The sequence below is a fragment of the Salvelinus sp. IW2-2015 genome, linkage group LG30 (assembly GCF_002910315.2).
Source record: "Salvelinus sp. IW2-2015 linkage group LG30, ASM291031v2, whole genome shotgun sequence".
NCBI lineage: Eukaryota > Metazoa > Chordata > Actinopteri > Salmoniformes > Salmonidae > Salvelinus > Salvelinus sp. IW2-2015.
The window spans coordinates 5,121,450-5,141,441 of record NC_036869.1 but is presented as its reverse complement, the minus strand read 5'-3'; the positions used below and the strand labels follow the sequence as shown (position 1 = coordinate 5,141,441).

The 19,992-nt window shown below is 41.0% G+C and overlaps 1 protein-coding gene across 1 annotated transcript in view; it reads left to right on the top strand.

The window, feature by feature from the left end:
- LOC111954791 (CUB and sushi domain-containing protein 3-like) overlaps positions 1-17,779 on the top strand; it is a 184,061-nt gene extending 166,282 nt beyond the window's left edge. Inside the window, 4 exon segments of the mRNA XM_070436005.1 lie at positions 9,516-9,703; positions 10,036-10,230; positions 10,633-10,749; positions 17,709-17,779. Coding sequence (XP_070292106.1) covers positions 9,516-9,703; positions 10,036-10,230; positions 10,633-10,749; positions 17,709-17,779 — 571 coding nt within the window.
- Positions 17,780-19,992: the final 2,213 nt, after the last annotated feature.

The window sequence follows — 19,992 nt, the reverse complement described above, 5'->3', positions numbered from 1 at the left end:
TCCACTAACCAAGAAAAAACCTCTTCAGATGACAGTCTGATAACATATTCATGGTATAGGATAGTTTTTGGTAGAGAAAAAGTGCATATTTCAGGTAGAAATCACAGTTTACAATTGCACCCACCATCACAAATCGACTAGAATTACTAGATAGAGCAACGTGTATGACCAATTACTCATCATAAACATTTCATAAAAATAGACAAAGCATAGCAATGGAAAGACCCAGTTCTTGTGATCAGACCATATTTCAGATTTTCTAAGCGTTTTTTCAGCGAAAAACACAATACAATCGATAAGTTAGGCATACCACATGTGCAAACGTTACCAGAGCATCGATTCCAGCCAAAGAGCGCTATAACGTAATCACACCAAAATAATATAATTATTTCACTAACCTTCTCAGAAATCTCCGATGACACTCCTAACATCATTTTACAATATACAATACAGTTGTTCGAAAAGGGGCATATTTAACCATACAAAACCGTGGTTAACACAATAATCTTCCACGATCAAAGCTCATAGTTGACGTCATCTACAGAGTGGATTGTTAATGAAAACTAACTCATGATACTTGACTAAAATACAGGTTGGACAGCAATCGAAAGACAATTATTCTTAATGCAACCGCTGATTTACATTTTAAAATTGATCCTTACTTTTCATACAGGGTTGGCAAGGTGAAGCTTATACCAAACAAATGGCGGAAAATATGTCGTTTAAAATATTTCGACAGAAACACGATTTTTCATATTAAATATTGGCTTACTTTTGAGCTGTTCTTCCATCAATTTCTCTGGGCAATGTATCCTTCTATGTTATAAAACGCTTTGGTTCGATAGATGTCTCTGTCCTTCGAAATGTCCACCACCAACGCCGACACCCTAAAACGTCGTCCAAACTTTCAGAGTGCACAACAAAGAAATCCTCAAAATCGCACTAAACGGATATTAAAATGCTATAAAACGGTTCAAATTAAATTACATTATGATGTTTTTAAAACTATAACACTGAAAACATGAACCGAGAGAAATATTGCTGGTTAGAAACGATGACGAGGCAGTCCGATTCCTTTACGCTTCCAGCGCACAATGAGCAAAGGGGGGTCTGCTGTACATTTTCGTCTTTTATAATGGCTGCTGACGTCCCATACGATTTCATTGAAAACGTGATGACGTACAACAACCCAGAGGAAGACGTAGCAGTGTCGGTTTCTTTCATAAGCATTCACCAAACAACAAAAATGTTGCCTTAAAAACAGACCCCAGATCAGAGGTAAAAATTTCTGAAATCTGAACGCCTTCATGAAAATGCTGTATGAATTGTTTCTGGTACCACTCAGGAGCCAAAAATTCAACTTCTATAGAAACTAGAAGGTGTTTTTATCCAATAATTAAAATAATATGCATATTGTACGATCAAGAATTTGACGCACGAAGGCAGTTTTAATTTGGAGACACAAATATGCTAATAGCGGAACAGCACCCCTTATAGTTGCACAGAAGTTAAAGGCACAGTCCAACGTTAGCTGTATGTAAACTTCTGACCACTGAATTGTGATCAGTGAATTATAAGTAAATAATCTTGTCTCTGTAAACAATTGTTGGAAGATTAACTTGTGTCATGCTCAACGTAGATGCCTAATGACTTGCCAAAAACTATATTGTTAACAAGATATTTGTGAAGGTTGAAAAACCAGTTTTAATGACTCCAACCTAAGTGTATGCTAAACTTCCGACTTTCAACTGTAGGTGCTATTTCTCCGAAGTGATTAAGGCCTACTCTCCCTATCAGTTCCACTGAATGCACCGACATGCATCGCAAGGTGGCCATAATGCGGAATTTTGTCACAATCACCATTGAGGGTGTGAAGGTGATTATACAACGAGTCTCTGCTAACTGCTATCACTGTTATATAAGATGCAATTCATGTGGTTCGCGGATTAATTAAGTTTCCCAGGCTGGTACTTCCTTGCTTTGACCTTTCTTCAGCATCCCCACTTTTAAGGTGCTATATCAAAGACATCCTCGGCTGCGTGACTGATGGCAGCCAATAATAGAAAGAAAAAAAGCAAGAACTTAATGTGTTTCCACACCTCAATTGCGACAGTTTTTCATTTAACCTTTGGCAGCGCAAGGCTTGAGCAGGCGCAGGGCCTTCCATGGCAGACAGGCCAAGGTCAAAAGGGGGTTAAGTTTGACTGCCGATAGGCTACACAGTGTGTGGTATAGCTGACAGATGTTACTCGCTGCTGCCTGCACTCTAAGTTAAACCTCTAACTTAAAGCTGTTGTGTGTGTGCGTGTGCGTGTCTGTGTGTGTGTGTAGTGTGGTGTGTGTGTGTGGTGTGTGTGTGTGTGTGTGTGTGTGTGTGTGTGTTGTGTGTGTGTGTGTGTGTGGTGTGTGTGTGTGTGTGTGTGTGGTGTGTGTGTGTGTGGTGTGTGTGTGTGTTGTGTGTAGTGTGATGTAGTGGGTGGGTGTGAGATTGAGGACTAAGGATGAGAATTGAGAGAGAGAATTGACGGACGGAGGGAGAGAGAGATGTGAGGACGAGAGACAGAGAGAGATTGAGGACAGAGATTAGAGAAGAGAGGGCACAGAGAGAGAAGAGAGAGAAAGAGAGAGAGAGAGAGAGAGAGAGAGAGAGAGAGAGAGAGAGAGAGAGAGAGAGAGAGAGAGAGAACCAAAAAGGAGCACGGGCTAACTTTAAACATATCTTCAGTTTTTTTGTTAGCGCTAGCTAAATTAGTGCCAGCTAGCAACAGCAGCAGACAAACAAATTGGTTGCTATGGCAACGGGGCAGCAGAACAGCGCAGCAGTAGTAGCAGAGCCCACAGGCACCATGTCCACACTCCCCCTCAGCGCAGAATCCATTCTCTACCCTAAAGAGGCCAAAAATGACACAACGAGGAAAGCTTTTAAACAGAAACTACTAAAGGGGAGGCCAGAAACCCTTTTTGCAGACCTCTACAAAAACGGTGACATGAGTAATCTCATCTTCCTCACTGACCAGCCAAATGCATGGCGCTCAGCAGTGTGCTGTCACTACCCATCCATAAAGAAAGAGGGAATCTGTAATGGGTGGAAGCTGAAAATCAAAGAGACAGACGAACCTGATAGCACCATGATAACAATCAACCTCTACAAGACTGGGACTGTCATGGTGCAAGGTAACATTAGGCTGTTTGAAACAGACTTTCAGACCATTAAGGAGAGAGAGGAGAGAGAGAAGGACACCACCAGTGACATGCCCTCCCACAAGACAAACTACCCCAGCACCACCCTCACCCCTAATATCCACACCCAAAAAGGCACATCCAGCACCTCTCTTCCCACCATAGTGGAGGACACGCCCCAGGAGGAGAGCGACCCCCTCAGTGCAGAGCAGGCTCTGGCCCTCCTCACCACCATGGCTGCCATGAGGGATGAGTTCACCAAACTGGAGGGGGAGGTGGTCCTGCTCAGGGAGAGCGTGAGCAAACAGCAACCAGACAACCACACCTTAGAGGAGCTCCTAACCAAGGTGAGAACAGAGCAGGACAGCAGCCTTGCAACACAGCTGAAAGAGGTACAGCAAGAGAGAGACGGACTCAAGAGAGAGCTGGCTGATCTAATAAAGGAGGTGAGAGAGCTCCAAAAAGACAGGCAGAACAGTAATAARGATCTGACCACACTAAGAGAGGAGCTGCAGGAGAGAAAGAGAATAGAGAACATTGGCTGACATCGTCCTGTTGATGGACTCAAATGGGAAGTTTGTTCAGGAGAAMAAACTTTTCCCTAGACACAAAATGAGAAAGGTGTGGTGCCCAACAACGCAGAGTGCCATGGAGCTGCTTGATAAGGCCCATCTCGGGTCGCCAAGACACATAATCATACATACCGGAAGCAACGACCTGCGTGCTCAGCAGGAGAGGGTGGCGACTTCACTACGGGGAGTGATTGAGAAGGCCTCCGCAATCTTCCCCTTCTCAAGAATCGTGGTGTCAACCCTTCTACAGAGGAAGGACTTCCACCCTGCCACAATCCAAAGAATAAACGCCAGCCTATCCCGGGACTGTGCCCTGCAACCCAATGTACACCTGTACAAGGAGACAGTCCCTATCCTTGCCAAGACTCTCAAGGACGTCGCTTTAAACCGCAGCCCGACCTCTCCACCCAGGAACAGCGGAGATATCTCCACCCCGCCGAGATCACCGAGACAATACCCCGGACCAGCACCCTGGAACCCCCAGCCACGACCACAGCACCACCAACCTCAATGCCCACCACAGCCAGCGCAGCACAGACCACCCCAGCCCACCAACCAAATGAGTGACATTAAACAAATGCTGAGTCTACTATGCTCACATGTGATAGGCCGAGGGTCATGGATGCTCACATGTGATAGGCCGAGGGTCATGGTAAGATGAGCACAAGAACTCCACCATCCTCACACTACATCCACCCAAGTGGCATGACACAAATTCTATCTTAAATGATAAACAAATCACATTTGCATAATAAGAGTTTACTTTAATTGAAAAATCCTATTTTAATAGTTATTGTTGGATTGTGAGTGTTTGTCTCATTTTGAAGGTAAAGAAAAAAAAGTTATGAATTTTTTTTACGTTGCATGTTGGAATTTACAAGGGTTGAAGTCCTCTGCTTTTGGGCTAAAGAGCAGAAACCCAGACTTCCTGAAAGAAATTGATGATGTTGATATTGTAGTACTACAGGAAACATGGTGCAGAGGTGATGTTTCCACTGGCTGTCCACTAGGTTATAGGGAGGTTAATCATACCATCCACTAAATTAAAAGGAATCAAACAGGGCAGGGACTCCGGGGGAATGCTAATATGGTATAAATCTGAACTAATTAATTCAATCGAATTGATCAAAACAGGAGAATTCTTTATCTGGTTAAAAATCAACAAGGAGGCTATCTTGACAGATAAAAACGTCTTCTTCTGTGCCACATACATTCCCCCCTCAGAGTCACCCTACTTCAATGAAGAGAGTTTCTCCATTCCAGAGGGGGAAATTAGTCACATTCAGGCCCAAGGCAACGTACTATAGATGCAGTGCAAACAGTACAGACATCTACCAAAAAAGCAATTAGTAGCCAAAAAATACAATCTCTCCTGGACAACTTTTTAGCCTTAACAATCTCCTTCAGCAATGAAGGTGTAAATTTGGCCGTTTGGAACATAAACTTTATATTTGACAAATTAGCCTCKTTGGCTAATTTAAAGAAGCATAAGAGCAAACCAGAAATAACAGATAATGAAAAATGGTTTGATAATGATTGCAACAATCTAAGAAAGTAATTGAGAAATATATCTAATCAAAAACACAGAGAACCAGACAACAAAAATATACGCCTTCAATATGGGGAAACACTGAAGCAATACAAACAAAAGAACAAAACAGGAACAGCACATTAGAAATCAGCTGGATGGAATTGAGGAATCCATAGCATCAAACCACTTCTGGGAGAATTGGAATAACTTAAACAAACCTCARCATGAGGAATTGGCTATCCAAAATGGGGATATGTGGAGAAATCACTTTGCAAACCTCTACAGCAATATAACAAAGAGCCCGGAACAAAAAGATATACAAGAAAAATTACAAATCCTTGAATCAGCAGTCAAAGACTATCAGAATCCTGTGGATACCCCAATTACAAAAGAAGATTTATTGGAAAAACTATGCACTCTCCAACCCAAAAAGGCCTGTGGTGCTGATGGTATTTTAAATGAAATGATCAAATATACAGACCAGAAATTCAAATTGGCTATACTCAAACTCTTCAACATTATCCTCACTGCAGGTATTTTCCCTGATATTTGGAACCAGGGATTGATCACACCAATCTATAAAAATGGAGACAAATTTGACCCAAATAATTACAGAGGAATTTGCGTTTAACAGCAACTTGTGGAAAATTCTCTGCAGTGTTATAAATAGCAGACTACATAATTTCCTTGACGAAAACAACGTCCTGAGCAGAAGCCAGATTTGATTTCAAAAAAATTATCGTACAACAGATCACATTTACACCCTCCACACTCGAATTGATAAACAAGTAAACCAAAACAAAGGCAAAATCTACTCGTGTTTTGTAGATTTCAAGAAAGCATTTGATTCAATTTGGCACGAAGGTCTTTTTTATAAACTAATAGAAAGTGGTATTGGAGGGAAAACATATGATTTTATTAAATCAATGTAKACTAAAAACAAATGTGCGGTTAAAATTGGCAACAAGCAAACAGACTTCTTCTCTCAGGGACGGGGAGTGAAACAGGGCTGCCCAATAAGTCCAACACTATTTAACATCTACATTAATGAATTGGCAAAAACATTAGAAGAATCGGCAGCACCTGATATCACCCTACACAACACTGAAATCAAGTGTCTGCTGTACGCAGATGATCTGGTGCTGCTGTCTCCCACTAAGGAGGGGTTACAGCAGCACTTAGATCATCTTCACAGGTTCTGTCAGACCTGGGCTCTGACCGTTAACCTAAAAAAWATATATATAATGATATTCCAAAAAAGGTCCGGAAATAAGGATGACAAATATAAATTCTATTTGGACACAGTTCTATTAGAACACACCAAAATTACACATATCTAGGACTAAATATCAGCAACACAGGTAGCTTTCACATGGCTGTGAATGAGCTGAGAGACAAAGCAAGAAGAGCATTCTATGCCATTAAAAGGAACATCAAAATCGAAATTCCAATTAGAATCTGTCTCAAAAGTTTTCAATCAGTTATAGAACCAATTGCTCTATATGGCAGTGAAGTATGGGGTCCAACCTCTAAAAATGAATTTACCAAATGGGACAAACATCCAATTGAAATACTGCATGCAGAGTTTTGCAAGACTGTATTGCAAATGCAAAGAAAAACTCTAAATAACACATGTAGAGCAGATGTGGGCCAATACCCCCTCCTCATTCGAATAGAAAAACGAGCCATCAACCATCTAAACAACCATCTAGAAAACCATCAAGTGACCCCAAAACATTCCATCACACAGCTCTACAATGTCAAGAGATGAAACAAGAGAAGAGTCCCCTCAGCCAGCTGGTTCTGAGGCTCAGTTCACCAACCCAAACCAACCCCGTAGAGCCTCAGGACAGCACTCAGAAAATCTGGCCCAACCAAATCATCACAAAACAAAACAAAAAGAAAAATATATCACCTATTGGAAAGACACCACAAAAAAAATCTAAGTCGATTTCAATGCTATTTGGCTCTAAACATGGTGGCAGACTATCTGACCACTGTGACTGATAGAAAACTGAGGAAAACATTGACTAGGTACAGACTCAGTGAGCACAGTCTTGCTATAGAGACCGGTCGTCACAGACAAAGAGGACAGGCTCTGCTCACTCTGCTCCAGGGGAGAGGTAGAGACAGAGCTGCATTTCCTATTACACTGTGACAAATACTCAGACCTAAGAGAACATTTATTTCCCAAAATTATAATTCAATACAAAGAATTTGAAACTATAAAATAAAAAATCTAATATTTATTGGGTGAAAAGCCAAAATGTGCAGTTTTGGCAGCCAAATATGTGTCCTCCTGCCACAACCTGAGGGACAGCCAGTGAAAAGTGCAAAGTAATGTCGATAATATGTCCTGTTTCGTGACATGTGTCTTCTCAGTCATGTTGACACTGGTCTACTACCATTGTTTTAATGTATTGTTGTTCTGATTAATATTGTTGTTGTAGTTGTTGTTAATGGTAATCCCATGTCCACTACTACTATTATTATTGCTGTTGGTCCCACCATTTATATATAAATATATATTTTTAGATACGTATACTTTGACATTGTAAGTAATAATGAACTTGCCATGTCAATAAAGTGAATTGAGAGAGAGAGAGAGAGAGAGAGAGAGAAAAAAAAATTGTGCAAGACAGAAAAATAAAGAAATAGAGGTTAAAAAAGTAATGTTTTATATTTGAGCTGAAAGCAAGCCACTGCAGTGATGATGACACAGCTGTTTTCAAGCAACCAGTATCAGGCAACCATTTTGGTTCCACAAGTTAGACAGTTTCATCTGGTGTGTAAAGTGAGCTCTCTTCTCATTTGAATGGTCCTATCCCACAAAACAATGATAACACAGTACAGTGGAAAAGTGGCTATTGGCAGTGGGACGTGGTACAGGGTTAACCAGGGTTCTCTAATGAAAAGCCTTTTGTTCCGTTCCATCTCACAGACGACCATTACACACTCCATTACTGACACTATTCTCCCCCAAAAAGACCACAACATTAAATATGTTCCCAATTAAAATAGAGAAAATAAATAATAATATATTGTAAAAAAGTCAGGGTTGACATGGTGAGGAATAAGGAGGCCCAGCACCGAGCCCTGGGGGACACCCTTTGTAACTGCACCAGTGTAATATTATATAGTAAAAAGGGACCCATTGCATTGGCAAGGTGGCAAATTTGGATTTCATTGTCATTGTCACCAAATTGGGTATTATCTTCGCCGTGTATTCGTTAGCTACCAAGTAAAATTGGTTGAGTGACAGCTCCAGAGGCTAAGCTAATAAAACGATCTGAACACATCTGGTTATCAACATTTAATGACTTTATTAATATGGTGTAGAGCAGGAGTCCCCCCCCCCCCCCCATGTTTGGATTTCTATTATCTTACAATGAGCCCTTAGCCTTAGATACGGGCTCATTGAAGTGTGGCAATATCACTTAGCATACTCTTTCAGAAATATTATTAAAGAAAATACACCTCCAAATCTCTCTTATGTAAATGAACATCCCTGATAGAGAAAATGCACACGCCCACAAACACAACACACGCACACACTCATTCTCGGAAATGCGGAGCATGGGAGAGGAGCTGTTAGTAGACAAACTTTTGTGATGAGGTTGCAGCTCAATAGGATAAGTGCCTCATCTTTGACTATACCAAAGCAATTACACTCCCCGGGTATTTATAGATGCTAGCATCCTTAGTGTTAGCGTTTTCCCACAGCACAGATAAGGGAAATTAATGGAGCGCTAGCAACCGCTAACTGGGAAAAGGGGGATATCATCATGTTGTCCGGCTCCACAGCTGAGACCCATAGAGAGGAGAGGTTACAGTTGATCTGAGGAATCTATTCATTAGTGTCTGTGGCATTGGGTGGACACAGACATCTGAGGCATCTGTCACTGTGTGTCAATGTGTGAATCGCGGGGCCTTTTGAGTGTTGTCGCTAACCTCCCACCTCGACCGTGCACACAAGGCCATGAAAGCAGACAGTAGTTTCTAGTCATCTCTGCCGATTTGATTTGATGTATTACTGTATACGGCACACAGACAGATGTATTGAAACCCAAACAAGCTCAGCAGAAAGAGAGAGAGTTTCTCTAAAAGGGTTTTCTAAAAAAAGAACACGCTCCTCCAGATATGGTATGGCGGGGGAATTGGATGGAGTCTTTGATCTGATTTGTCTCTTTCTCTCTTACTCTCTCGCTCTCTATCTCTATCCCTCCCTCTAGTTTCAGCATTGAGCCCAACTATGACTTCCTGTATATCTACGACGGACCAGACAGCAACAGCCCTCTGATTGGTAGCTTTCAGGACAGCAAGCTTCCGGAGAGAATCGAGAGCAGCTCCAACACCATGCACCTGGCTTTCCGCAGCGATGGCTCTGTCAGCTACACCGGTTTCCACCTGGAATATAAAGGTAGTAGAACAGAGGAACATTTCTGCTTCGCTGTTTAAATTGGTTCCTATACCAACGTCAGAAATGTGCATTGTTTCCTTTCATTGTTTTGTATGCACAGAATGTGTAATGAGAATCCAAATGCWTTCTATCCACAGTATTCTGGTAGTAGAGGTGGATACCATGTTTTAGCATTTGAATTATGAGTTTTGTTAAACTCTCCTCAACATCTTTCAACAAAGAAACTCCCTCACTGCCTGTGTTACCTGTTTGCATATCCTGTTCACACTACTGTTAAAGCTTATTTGTTATATACAGTATATACTGTATGTGTATATCTTTCCCCTCTTCAGCCAAGCTGCGTGAGTCGTGCTTTGATCCAGGCAGTGTGATGAACGGGACCAGGCTGGGCAGCGACTACAAGCTGGGTTCCACCGTGACGTTCTACTGCGAGTCGGGCTACGTTCTCCAGGGCTACTCCACGCTCACCTGCATCATGGGGGACGACGGCAGGCCCGGCTGGAACAGGGTGCTGCCCAGCTGTCAAGGTACACAACATGCATACTGACATAGGCCTACCTGTTGAAGCTAGAGAAAGGCAGTTAGATATGGTCATAGCAGTGTACTAACGGAAGTAAATCTGTTAGGATGTTTACTGAGCTGGGAGAAAAATCCAATAAAACAATTTGAGGGGATAAAGGATTGCCCAAAAGTTGTAGTAGCCACTGTAAAACAATCAATATGACTTACAGCACACATGTAAGCACACGGAAGAGAATCATAAGACTAGACTGCTAAGCTGTCTGTGTAATCCTTGTGTGTGTTCCATGCTGCTCGTTTCTGGGAGACTTCGCATGGCCAATGTATTGAATAAATGTGAGCTAGATGCTCCTTCAGAGAGGTACGTTAGAAGTTGAGCGGTGCTCTGTGTGTCTGTTTGTGTTCCCCAGCACCGTGTGGGAGTCGTTCCACAGGGTCAGAGGGCACGGTGCTGTCTCCTAACTTCCCCCGCAACTACACCTCAGGACACAGCTGTGTGTACTCCATCTCCGTGCCACGAGAGTTTGGTAAGTACACACAGTTATACAATTCATTCAATTTTGAGTGAAATGACCTTGATAAGCTCGGGACTTTGGTAAGGACACACGTCCTGACACTTGTGCTTGGGATATGTTTGGTGTGACAAATGCTGGAGGTGGCATGAACTCATAACAGTCTTTCGTAAAAGACAGATTTTGCTGCCAACTCCGTGCCACCTAAGTTTGGTAAGGACACATACAGTATAAACTTAAACGTCGAGACCTTTGGTGTGAAATAAGATCAATGTGGTGGGAATTCATGACAGTCTGAACTTTGTTTTTCAACAAAAGATGGACTTCACTGAAAATACTGTAGCAGGCTTCTATGCTTCATAGCAGATTTCAATTTCATGCATTTTTAAAGGCAAACATCGATGTTGAAAAAGTTCAACACATCCATCATCGCTTTGGGAAAATTTTGCCATTTCATCTTGATATTAGGCCACGATTTGATGACATTGGCTTCTGCTGTATAAATATCTTTGTGTTCTTCATACCATTTCATTCTTTCATCAGTATAGTCCCTCAGAGGTGTCTATAAGAAAACTTTCAGTGGATGAATTAGATGTGTCCTACTTTATTAGGATTCGCTGTAAAATGTGCAGGGTCAGAAACAGCAAAGTGGTGCGCACTTGTAACTAAGCAACAAGCCGTCGATTTGCTGTGACGTGCAGTTTTAAAAAGCTTTTTATTGGCATTAGGACTTGTCTCACCAGAGGGTGAGGCATAATAGTGATTTTACATCAGGTGGATGTGATCTGTCTGTCTTCAACTGTTTCTCCATCCAACACCTATTACCCATTAATTGGGATGTAGCACACTGTATTTGATAATTATAATCGACTCCAAAACGTTATTCTAATGCTCATATTTCCTTTCATGTGGTTAGGATGACTGTTTTTCACTGATTGGTCTCTCTTCCAATAGTCTTCAATGCATTGTGTTATGTGAGTTAACACTGTAAATTTAATGAAAAGATTGACATGTTTCAGCATGCTAGCTTGTTATATTGCAAAGTGTTACAATACCATTGCACTTGATTTACACTGCCTATCTTAATCAATCAGCGAAAATAATATAGTAGAAAAGTCAATTGTGTTACATTTGGACAGCAAACATGGCCTGTCTCTGTTGTAGTGGCTGCAGCTCAATCCTCTCTTTGTGCCTATTCCCTAACATGGGGCTTGTGAAAGTGGCCTTTTTCTACACAATAGGATCCGTACAATTGTCACAATCGTCTGTAAAACCCGATCCGTGTGAGCTACATACTAATAAGTCACCACCAATGAAAGATGAGACTCTCACAAACACGACAGTTTTGACTCTACGACATCCACAAGCTTCACGACAGTCGTCTGAACTCTGTCATGGACGTCCTCATTTCCAAGAGGTCTTCTCACAAAACCGACTGTCTAGATAGACCAAACCATTGGAGCTACAAACTAATATGTCACCAATATCGAAAGAGGCGACTCTCACAAACACGAAAGTCTGAAGGTAACCCAGTATCAGGCTGTAAAAATAGCAAAAAGTGCATTGGGGGTCAAATGTACCACGAATAACGTGACAAAACATGGGTCAATTTGTTGTTGTTGTTGTTGTTTTTCCTATATCTCGCAGATATAACAGACACTTCAAAATCTTGATCCTTATGATTTATTTTTGGACTGTCTGTTTTGCCATGAACACGTGTTATTTAATGTGTATCTATGAGCTATAGCAGTAAAGGCCAAATTCAATGTTGTTTCATCAAAAAAACTTTTGATACCTGCTGGGGTCCTAAAATTCTAAATCAGATGGCTAAATGATGCATTGTATAATCATATTAAAACAATTCCATATGTGAACTAGATCTTGTGATCTAAGGGCTTAGACCTACAGGTAACACCAACAACAACAAATGTTATTTAACAAATATTTATCTCACTGTTACACTTAATATTTTAAGCTTCACCACCATTAGTTTATTAATGTGTTTAAGCTGATTGTTTGAAAGAAAAGAGTTGATTATGTGTAACAAACACAATACAGATATAACTCAGGTTACTCAGTAGAGTTTTGCTCAGACAGTGGGGGGCAATGGGAAGGATTGTTGTGAGGATTATTTCTAATTTCTATCCCTCTGTGTGACCCAGTCCTGTCAGTCCTCTAACTCAGAGTTCACAATACTGCTCTCTCAAACTCAGAGATAACCATTTAAAAGGAGTGCATTTGTTCTCTAAAGCCGGATACAAAAAGCCTGGCTGTTTTGTGGTGTGGATTTGCTCAAAGGGGATTGACTCTTCAACAGCCCTTCTTAACACTCACTCGGTACTGTTAGCTGTTGTCTCTGGCTGTGACTGTTATAAATGTCTATATTCATGTCCATAGAACGCATTGCGTTTATTTATAGCCTTTGTGTTATAGACTTTGTGTGTGTGTGTGTGTGTGTCCTATTACCCCGATACCTCCACGTATAGTTATAATGTAATGAATATCAGTTATTTAATATGATATGATTAAGACATTGGACTTGAAACCATCAGGCTTAGCAAACAATGTGGAGGATAATTGATTGCTGGCTACAATTGGCAGAATGTGCTCTAATCACTATATTAAAATATGCAAGCATTTTTCTGTCACAAGCTACATAGCATATGTCTGTCACAGACTTTTGGGGTAGACACATCTGAAGATAAGGTTATCTGAAATGTGCCAGGATTTATGAGAGCGTTAGTAAGCCTGTTCTAGCTCCTGTGTTAGGTCCAAGTGAAGACTGTAAAGCTTCAGGTTCTCTTCTCCCATGGCAAAACACAAATACAATTCACCTGAACAAGATCAATAAAGACATAAATAGATTGGAGATGGAGAAGTTTGTTCCCAAGATGTAGGTTTGCCTTTCTGTGTAATGCACGACCAACTGGGAGCCAACAGGGAGCCAACAGGGAGCCAACGGGGAGCCAACGGGGAGCCAACGGGGAGCCACACACACACACACATACCAACGGGGACCACAACACACACACACACACACATAGAAAGACATACACACTTCCATGGACGCATGCACAAACACAGACGCATACACAGATGCATATACACACACACATCTATAAATGCACTCACGCAGACACACAGACGGACACATACACAGATGCATACACACACATATCCATGAACGCACACACATACACACACAAACAGATTGTTACAAGATGCAGGCATCGCATTTTGTTGTTCCCTCTGACAAACAATGCTAGCGGTGGGAAGGCTGAATTCTCATTTCACTAGCCCAGCAGGATAACTGGTTGCAACCAGCTTAGTCGTCTGGGACAATAGCTGAAGTTCTTGCTAGAATCGGTCAATTTTTGAGCAACAACGGCACAGTACATTTGTAGCATCTCTTCATAATACTAAATCCTAGATCAGCACTCCTACTCTGAGGTGGCTCAGACTCAGAGCTAGCCTTTCTGAGGTAAAGAGTTCATCCTATGGGTTCACTGCTCTAAATTATTTTGCCTATTTATTGCCTTTCCTCCCTAATCTTCTACATTTGCACACACTCTACATAGATGTATCAATCGTGTTATTGACTGTACGTTTGTTTATGTGTAACTCGGTGTTGTTTTTGTCGCACTGCTTTGCTTTATCTTGGCCAGGTCACAGTTGTAAATGAGAACTTGTTCTCAACTGGCCTACCTGGTTAAATAAAGGTGAAATAAAATGTGTGTTTAATAATTTTTTATAATCAGAAAATAGAAAGTGACATGTCATTTGAAAGCTACAGGCCGTGTATTTTTGTAAATGAAACTCAAATCTTACTGCTAGCAAAGAACCCCACACCCCCCCATAAAGGCCGTAAAGTTTGTAATGTAGATCAAGTCACCAAAAGTGCAAACATTTAGTATACATGGAAAGGGTACAATGACCCTGATGGTCATTGCATTTCCTTCTCCATCCACATTACCTTGTATGCATCCTCCACATGCACTGGTAAAATAAGTTTAAAGTGTCTTCAACTATCTGTGTCTTACTTAAAAATGAAAACAAATCCAGAACTTGAAAGCGCTGATTGCTAAGGTAATTTTAAGATGTCAGGCTTAAATCCATTCAAACATTAAGGCATAGTGACTCACTCACTACCCAAACCAGATACAACTGGTTTCAAGTGGCAAAGAGACGTCATGTGATCTCCTACTGCAATCTAGTGGACGAACTGGAAATCAGACATAGCATACAGTATATATACATAAAATGGATAGGTAGAGACTTCAGCTCTCCTCATTCCTTTAAGACAAAACATGAAGGTATGCCACGTTGCGCAAGCCCTGCACTTTTAAAATGGCTGTGTGCCAATGGGAATTTGTGCATGTCTAGAGCGCCACAATTAGGTAAAGATCTGAGAATTCCTTTTGGAACAGTAGCTGGTGGCATATTTTATCTCAAACCTAGACTTTCAAATGTCTTATTCCCCAACATGGGGATTTTATATATTTAATTAAATCGGCTCTGTGGTAGTCACAAACACCTTTATCTGAATCCTATAGTTCTTACCTTACTAACAGTACTAAACAGTTTTTGTAGGACTTATAGTTTTAAAACCAACATTTTATGAGGGTAGTATACAATATTATGCATTGTTTAGAAAATGCCACCAGAGGGCGTCAGAGTTTAACAGACCCACTCAAACAAATGTTGTGGCCATAATTCATCGCCATGCAGTATCCAATATGGTTATGTTAATCCATTTTGGAAATTCCAAAGAACAGAATAAACTCATCAAACGTCTGTAAGGAAGACCGGTTTTGGTTTGTTAGTCCGAAAAATGTGTCTATCAACTTGCCAAATTGAGCCACATTTCAAATTATCACACTTTGAGAATAACTATTCCAGACGCGAGATGCACATCACTTCTGTTCAATTTTATTCTGTTATATTACATCTTGTTTTTTTACTATAAAATAGGTATGTTTTGACTGATAAGGGCTTGCGAAATAAGAGCGTCTTGTCTGCTAAATGAACAAAACAAGGCTATGCCATTGCACAGCAATAGGCTTCTACAAGCAAGCGCCACAATGTTGAGGTTATGTCACGTTCCTGACCTATTTTATGTTATTTTTGTATATGTTTAGTTGGTCAGGGCGTGAGTTGGGGTGGGCATTGTATGTTTTGTGTTTTCTATGTTTAGGGCACTTGAAATTAGCCTTATATGGTTCTCAATCAGAGACAGGTGTTTGACGTTTTCCTCTGATTGAGAACCATATATAGGTTGGCTGTTCACACTGTTGGTTTGTGGGTGATTGTCTTCCGTGTCTGTGTCTGCGCACCACACGGGACTGTTTTGGTTGTTCGGTTCGTTTATTGTAGTCTGTTCCTGTTCGTGAGTTCTGRGTGTTTTATGTAAGTTCCATGATCAGGTCTGTCTACGTTGTTTGTTTGTTATTTTGTATAAGTCAAGTATAGTTTGTGTCAGTCTTCGTCTTTTCAATAAATTCATTATGTCAACATACCTCGCTGCGTATTGGTCCACCGATCCTTCTCTCCTCTCCTCGTCTGAGGAGGAGGAAGATCTAGAAAACCGTTACAGGTTACTACCTTTTTGATATACTTTGTTCAACGATATAATATTGTTACGTACTCCTCTTGGGAACGCAACACCCCGCTACATCTCAACTCCCCATGGAGTGAAAAAAGTATATGATCGTAGGTGCGGGGAAGGACGACTGAGGCAGAGAAAAATACCATTTACAGGGAATGTATTATTCCTTAACACGGTAATGTGGGGAAAAGGGACCAAAGCAAAGAAAGTAAATATTAGAGTCCCCTCTCCTACCTTACCTGCCTTCCCACTTCTTACCTAACCTTAAGCACCTGGTGTGCTAACCAAAATAAAGATCTTACCTAGAGTGCATAGACAGAGTAAATACTACGGGTTATGTATGCCCGCAGGCCTCTTGCCTAAACACTCCCAAGGTGCGTTCCCCTTCCCCCCCTGGGAACAAATGAAACAGAATAATTTCAGTGAACAATTTCAGTTAACTAAAAACACAAAGTCCTATTGGCATAAACATACCTCTGAAGGAGCGGCTACAAAATAATATCAACAAAACTTTCACTGACCAACACAGGACATAAAAAGAAGATCTCCTCCCTGAGGGAGGAACACTGGCTGTTATCTACCTGGAGAAGGAGTTGGTAATTGAAGAGACAGCTGTTTCCCCTGACGAGAGGGAGGGGTCAGAGCTCCAATCAACGATGGAGCTGACCAATCAGCTGCTTTAGGATTCCAGGAAGCCATTTCCTGAAATGCACACACATACAAATCCACAACAACACAGAAACTGGGGAACGTAACAATATAAAAAGTTGATATTACAGTTTCAATACATGAAAATGGCATTTGTTTTTTTATTGACTGAATATACATGAGACAATTTAGCAATTAGGATTTGTTATCTGTAATGGTTATGATAAATGAGGCATTGTTGCGCACTGTTGGCATGTAGATAAATTCACTTTTTTTTTGTGCTGGTCTTCTGTTCTAAAAATAGCTTCTTCTTTTTTTTTTGTGTGCTGCCTTGGTACTCGAGTACTCAAAAAGAAATCATGCAAGTACTCGAACAGTCCAAAAAGGTCAAATGCCCATCCCTACCACTCACCCATTCATTCATTTCCCCCGAACCCAGAGCCACCAATGTTAAAGAATGCACTGTTCTGCAGCAATTTTTTTATGTTTCATTATTCTGTCACAAAGAATGACAGCAGCAATATTTCAGACAATGACAAGTTTGGTCTAGCAGATGATTAATGTAGAAGGAGAGAGAGCAGAGAGTGAAAGTGCTTCTCTCCCCTCCTCTCTCTCTCTCTCTCTCTCTCTCTCTCTCTCTCTCCCATCACTCTCTTTCTCTATCACCCCTTTCTGCCACCCCCCTCTCTCTCTCTTTCTCTCACTCTCTCTCTGGCCTCAGGCACACCATGTAAAATCAATGGAGAGATCTTCCTCTTCTCCTACCACGCCATTCCGCTCACATTTGTGTGAACTATCCCTTTAATTGTAGAAAAGAGTTGGAATGTTGAATTTTCAATACACTGGCTTGACTGTCCAATATTGTTTTAGCCTCCTATATTCAGATGATGTTTGTATAGTCGTATAAATCACCTGCAGACATTTTTCTTTATTCTTTGTTTCATAATGTTTGTCCTTTTTTGGTCTATCACCTTTTTCTCTCACTCATTCAGGTTATTCTGGTATTAAAAGGCAATTGATTTGGATTAAAGCTGTTACTAAACAACCTGGGGGATGCATTATTCGCAATTAGCATCAAATATAATCATATATAATATACTACATTGACATTTACAGTCCCACCAACAGTAGACGACTGCAATGCCAGGCAGCAGAACACACACACAAAACATACACGCACGAAAGCACACACTTCCACCACATGATTCCTACTGCTGTTACCAAGGGGATCATTTCATCATTATGTTGTTTTTTTACTGATGGGCTGTCTGCCATCATCTCCAGCCCATTTAAGGCTAATAGGGGAAAGGGAAAACCTACTCAGTAGCACAACTGAGGGCATTCAACCAAAATATGTTTCCCGCTTTTAACCCAAACCCTCTGAATCAGAGAGGTGATGTGTGCTGCCTTAATCGACGTCCACATTATCGGAACCCGTGGAGCAGTTGTTGTTGGCGATTAACTTGCCAGCTCGGAGAGTAGAAATAGTGACCTTTCGTTTAATGGCCCAATGCTCTTAACTGCTATGCTACCTGCCGCCCCTTAATACCAACCCAAAGTGGCAAACGGACATATTTGCACATTTCAATACTTTCAAACATCCGCTGTCAGAGCACGTGGGTTTGGAGAAGAAAAAAGTCTGAAATAATGCAGAAATTTTATTATATTGACTGAGCTGTCTAGTTGTTGCATTATGGATCTGATGTGCATGTTGGTGAAAAGAGAGAAACATTAACCCATGCCATTAAACTATTGCACTTTTACCACACCACTATTGTGGTATGCCATTGTTGACTCTTCGTGCACCAAAGGCCATTTATTTTCCTTTTTGTACTTTAACTATTTGCACATTGTTACAACACTGTATATAGACATAATATGACATGTTAACTYTACATTTTTTATTGAGAGAGAGAATATCCCTCATCACTTCTAAAACCATATATCTAACCCATCTTCTCCAGCTATACAGACGGCCTCCCCGACACACCATATCTCTTTCAACATCTCCACACTTTTTATCCTTTTATAGAATTCAAATTCCACCATAAGGCGCACAGAGACCATCCCATTAAATAATAGTAAAGGGTATGTTATCCTCCACCTTTGACCCTGTTTCTCCTTGTTAGCCAAATAGCCAACTTTGCCTGAACAAACAGAAAATTCAACAACACACATTTGGCCTTTTCCTTATTCGAATACCTCTACCCCATTATAAACATCCCAGCATTAAACTCCACCCCCAACCGCTCAAACAGACATTCCAACAAAGACATTAATGGCATTAACCTGGCGCACACAGAAAACACATGATGCACAGTTTCACTCATGACAAAGAAAGGACACCCCTGTCCGACTCCCATGTCACCCCTTACCAACAAGCTATTAGTGGCCAGGGCTCCATGAAGAACCCTCCACTGGAGGTCCCCTGACCTCTTTGGTACTGGGGGTTTGTAGAGCCCCCTCTTATCTAAAACCCACAATACTCTCTGCCCCACATACCCCCTGCCACTGATGTGCCTTCACTCCTGTTAGGCTCCTACTGTTCCTCACCTTAATGCAGAAGTTGTAAAGGATTTTACTTCCCACCCAGTGGTGGAAAAAATTGTAAATTCTCATACTTGAGATACCTTAAAGATACCTTAAAGATACCTTAATATAAAATGACTCAAGTAAAAGTGAAAGTCACCCYGTAAAATACTACTTGATTTAAAGTCTAAAAGTATTTGGTTTGAAATATACTTAAGTATCAAAGTAGAAGTGTAAATCATTTCAAATTCCTTATATTAAGCAAACCAGACAGCATAATTTTCTTGTTAATTTTAATTTACTGATAGCCAGGGGCACGCTCCAACACTCAGACATCATTTACAAATGAAGCATTTGTTTAGTGAGTCCGTCAGATCAGAGGCAGTAGGGATGACCAGGGAAGTTCTCTTGATAAGTGTGTGAATTTATATATATATATACATTCAAAATGTGACGAGTACTTTTGGGTGCCAGGG